The sequence below is a fragment of the Glycine max genome, chromosome 5 (genome assembly GCF_000004515.6).
Source record: "Glycine max cultivar Williams 82 chromosome 5, Glycine_max_v4.0, whole genome shotgun sequence".
In the NCBI taxonomy this organism is placed as follows: domain Eukaryota; kingdom Viridiplantae; phylum Streptophyta; class Magnoliopsida; order Fabales; family Fabaceae; genus Glycine; species Glycine max.
In genome coordinates, this window is record NC_038241.2 from 37475469 (window position 1) to 37480227 (window position 4759).

Here is a 4759-nt window from a genome sequence, read left to right on the forward strand (position 1 = left end):
ATGAAATGTCTATTTTTGTTATTTTATTATATACAAGTGAAGTGGTGGAGGAGTAATAATGCAAGTTTTAAAGTGTGCAAAATATTATTAAATTACTCTTATCGGGTATGCCGCGTATCTTAACTTACTTGGATTAAGAAAATTCTAATTAAGTGAACTTCGGAGTAAGAAAGAGTGCTTAGTTTGTTTCATTCAAAGTGGTCACCTAAGTTATAAGGTTAAAAATAATAGTTAAGTGGAAATAATAATGATATTCACAAGTTTGTGACCACCAAAAATACACATATAGTTTGCTTTGCCCTTATCTCTTGTTCCGAAATAATTCACTTGCATCTTCATCTGGATATATCTTTTACCAAGTTAAATTTCACAAAGACACGACAAATTAAAGCCCTGGTTCAATTGATAACTTTAGAATATTATTGAAAAGAATAATATTGCAGTTACAAAAATTGAACTAGTTTATCTTACATTTGAGGTCAAAACAAAAGGCAACTGAAAAATCTCCAATAGCCACCGCATTGTTTATGGTTGATTGGTTTATATTACATTCTAGTACTAATGAATTAAAGTAATTAGCTAGCATACTTCCCTATAGTTACGCTCCAAACCTTCAGGTTCTAGTGGTTGAATCCTTATAATTGTTTCTGGCACTGGTGCCACTGGTTGTATTTGGGATCCAACAATTTTCTTGCAAGTCTCAATGAGGCACTGTCTGCACTTGGGGCATGATGAGTGTGAACTTAGCCACTTGTCAATGCAGCAAACGTGGAAACCATGGTTGCACTTTGGCAAAATGCGAACCTTATCACCATTGGCAAACTCCGAGAGGCATATCACACACTCTGTGTCCAAACCGGGGAGTTTCATCTCTGTTGAGTAGCTCACAGTAGGAAAAGTCTTGAGGGCTTTCTTCTTGATTCCTCTGTTGGCCAATCTTGGTGAAGGGTTGTAGCTCGCACTACTTGAAGAAGAAGAAGGGTCATTATTATTGATGACTATGTTTGAACACCTCAAGACACACTTTATGATGGAGTTCAACCCGAGTGAGCAAATAACAGCACATAACAGCACTGAGAGTATCATGACAACATTTGCATCGAAATCACGACCTGTGAAGTATGAGTCTGTTGTGTTGTAACTCATGGAATCTGGGGAGTTGGCCGAGTTCATTGATTGGTGAAGAAGTGGATCTTGAAGGAGTAGCTTTCTTGAGTTTGTGTCCACGAGAAGGTCATGGACTAGTTGTGAAGTAAAGGAACTTGAGGCATACATGTTTGATGATGGGGATATTGAACAAGAGTTAGTTAGAGCTTTGAGGTTGGTTATCTATTAGGCCTTAGGCCATTATATATATATATAGAGTAAGTTAACATAGTAGGGCATGATATGATATATCTAGCTAGCTAGCTTTGATTAGAATATGAAACTATTGTTGTTGTTTGGTGAGTGGTTGGTTTGTAGAATATTCCTAAGGGAGTTTTGGCAAGGATTGGAAATTTAACTTTTTATCTTGGTCTTTAGAGATATATAGATTAGAAAGAAAGCATATGATATGATATGGAACATCCACTGACAAAGCCTTTTGTATATTAATTTGGCTATTATGATGGGTCCATTTCTATTTCCACTTTACACGAAGCAGAATTTGCCATGTGTCAACGTCGCAGCTGTTACTCCTTGCTAGGTAATTGAAGACACCGTGAGCCTGTGAAGGAATTGTGAAGCTTCCTGAAGGTTATGTATGAGTTGAAATATAGTTTCAAGGTTGATTCAATTAATGTCTCGTCTTTTGGGTCCCTACGATAAAAAGTGGAACTAAGTGGCCTCATCCGTATTGGCTGATCACATGAAAAGGTTCAGGAAATGGTTTTTGTTTTTAGTATTGCCGCCAAATTCCTTTTGGTGAACAAGACGCAACATGGTTATCTTCCAATGCCACACGTTTTGGTTCAGAATTTGATAGAAAAAATTAGAGTTTAATTTCATATATATTAATTATTATTATTAACTAATTACAAAGTGTTATATATTTGATTTTCATTAATTAAAATAAGATTAGGATAACCAATAAAAATTGCAAAATTAAAATAAGATTCTTTTTGGATATGATTAGGATACACAACGTTTATATACACCCCTCCACTGTTTAGGGCAAAAATTAATGTCGGGTTACTGTGTAGTGTCGACACTCGACACTATACTCACCCAATGAATGTACACAAAAAACACTCACTCAATGAGACGGGGCCTATCGATGCGTGGAGGGGATTGAAAGAGGATAGAAAGAGCCAAAGAGGAAATTTAACCCAACTCCTTCGCCCTGAGGAACCAACAAATTGATTATTTGTTGTTACATGAAAAGCATGTTTAGGTGACTATAAACTCTTATTGCTTTTGAATAAGAATCAATTTTACATTCGAAAAGTGGACAAAACACCCAGTAATAATAATTGTGAAAGAATTTAGAACTTATCATAATTCATAAGGAGGTATATATTTTAATATTTTTGAATTAGTTAAATAATATATAAAGAAATACATTTTAAAGGGTAACTAATAGAGATATTTTAAAAAATGATGAATTATAATACTGATTGTAAGATTTTTTTTTTTGAAAAAAAAATTGCACGGCCCACTTGATTTTTTTTATCTAAAAAACACAAAACTAAATAAAATAAAATTATAATTGAATTATTATAACATTTTTTCTTCAAAATTAAGGAATTCTCTTTGTTACATAATTTAAACGATTTAATGAAAGTTGATGCTGTTATATTGTTTTCTAACACCTCTTTACACGACAGATATATAGTGATGTCACAAGTGGCATTTAAATTTTTATCAAAGAATAATGGTACTTTCCCCCCAACATTTTGAATCATAATGTTAGCTGGTTAGGTAGCCTATATATGTTTGTGTTTGAATGCGGCTGGTTTCAAATAAAATATCTTTACTATGTTTAGCCATTAAATAATTTATCTGTGATTACAAATTGTTACATTTAATTCTACTTCTAAATATATACATTCACTATTTTGGTTTCAATTAAATAAATAGGTAAATATCAAACCCACATGCTTGATGAATCAAGTAAAATTCACTTCAGTAAAAGCTGAAGTGGTAACTGGCTTTTCTTTTTTGATATCAGAAGTGATAACTGGCTTTTCACCAAAGATGCAAAAAATCGGCTAATATCTAAAGACCCAAAAAGAAGGATAATCATTCATCTAGGTTTTAAAAAAATGTTATAGCTAGACAAACATTAAAGGATAAGGGAGTTGGGTGTGGAGAGTAAAAGTTTCTATTTCCAGCCAATAACATACATACAGTTAAAACTTTGAACCAGCAACTACTTGCTGAAAGTGTATTTATTGGTCATTAAATTTCCATAAACTATTCTATATAACTCCATATGTAGGCCACAACGAACTCTTGTATAGCTCTTATCTCATTATGTACATGATGTGTCATTCCTTGTACACAATTATACGATGTTTGCAATATGTTAATTATTCTCTTGTCAAATCATAATATATGTTTGGATAGAAAATGGCCCTAAATCTTTTCCGCTATATGTGAATTTGTTTTGCAATCTTCACGCGATGCAAGTAGATAGATCGCAATCTCATGGATTTAACGAGTTGTGGCTCCTAATTAAAGCAGCGTTGTTAATGATGACAAATGATCAAATTGGCAAAATGTTTAAGCTAAATTTGATCTCCAATCCGATTTTATCTGTCTACAGCTGTACTTTTTACGCGGAAAGTGCTTGATTAAGGGGTGGGATATTATATATATAATGAAGTAATGTTCGAGGAGACAAGTGGTGAGAGGGGTTCTTTTTCGCTTTTTAATTAACTTAGCTTTGTATAATAATAATTGAAGTGAGTAACAAATTAGAGTCGTGTACAGTAATTAACCAAGGAAGAGAATCTATTGGGCTTGGCCATTTTTAAAGCAATGCTTTTGCTTTTTGCTCTGGCAGTACTAGAAGTACCACTACTTGGATCCGTATCTTGGTGGGTTGGATCTCACTACTGTTATTGTTTCTCTGGTCCCACACCAACGGAGAGATAAGAGAATTACCGACAGAGACACTGGTCTTTCGAGGAATCAGGAGCACATTAATATGTATAATAAGTTAATAACAACTATGCATAACATATTAACAGGATATTGGATTCTCTTGCGTCCATGTTGTTGTCCAGTAATAATGAACAAATTGATGAGCATGCACATGCTATGTCTTCATCGAGGATTGACTTGTAGATTTGTACTTGGTTGCATCCACCCTTTCTGTGGGTTTGAGGAAACCGGAATATATAATGTTAAAATTAATTCGTATTATATATATATATATATAGGAGATTGGTTAGCATAGACCTACTTAAAAAATAGAAGATATATGTTGGTATTTATTTTTGTAACTAGGTCCTATATGGGAATGAGACCTAGTTCAAAATCATTTAAGTGTCAAATATATTCTAACTCCTAGTCTAGTGTCTAATTGATTCGATATTCTTAAAAAGATCCATTTCATCAAAATTCATCCCCTTTTCAAGACTCTCAAGCATGTCTCATTTAAATGGTTAGGGTTACTTAAAGACTAAGAATTGTGTCAGATGTCACATGACGTGGTTGATGGGCGCTTGGAAGACAGTGTCATGACCTTAGTCGGACACTGGAGATTAACATAAAAAGATGAGGTGACCGATCGAGGGATCGAAGGGGTGCATAGTCCCACAATCTTGAGTAC

At 33.9% G+C, this 4759-nt stretch overlaps 1 protein-coding gene across 1 annotated transcript; it reads right to left on the bottom strand.

Annotated features, from left to right (window-relative positions):
- Positions 1-400: 400 nt before the first annotated feature.
- LOC100780127 (RING-H2 finger protein ATL78) lies at positions 401-1492 on the bottom strand. The gene has a single exon (XM_003525062.5). The coding sequence runs from the start codon at positions 1273-1275 to the stop codon at positions 580-582; it is 696 nt and encodes a 231-aa protein (XP_003525110.1). The 5' UTR covers positions 1276-1492; the 3' UTR covers positions 401-579.
- Between the last annotated feature and the right edge of the window lie 3267 nt (positions 1493-4759).

What these genes read in the sequence shown, in the direction of transcription:
- LOC100780127 (XM_003525062.5), bottom strand. Translation starts at nt 1,275, where the DNA reads ATGTATGCCTCAAGTTCCTTTACTTCACAACTAGTCCATGACCTTCTC.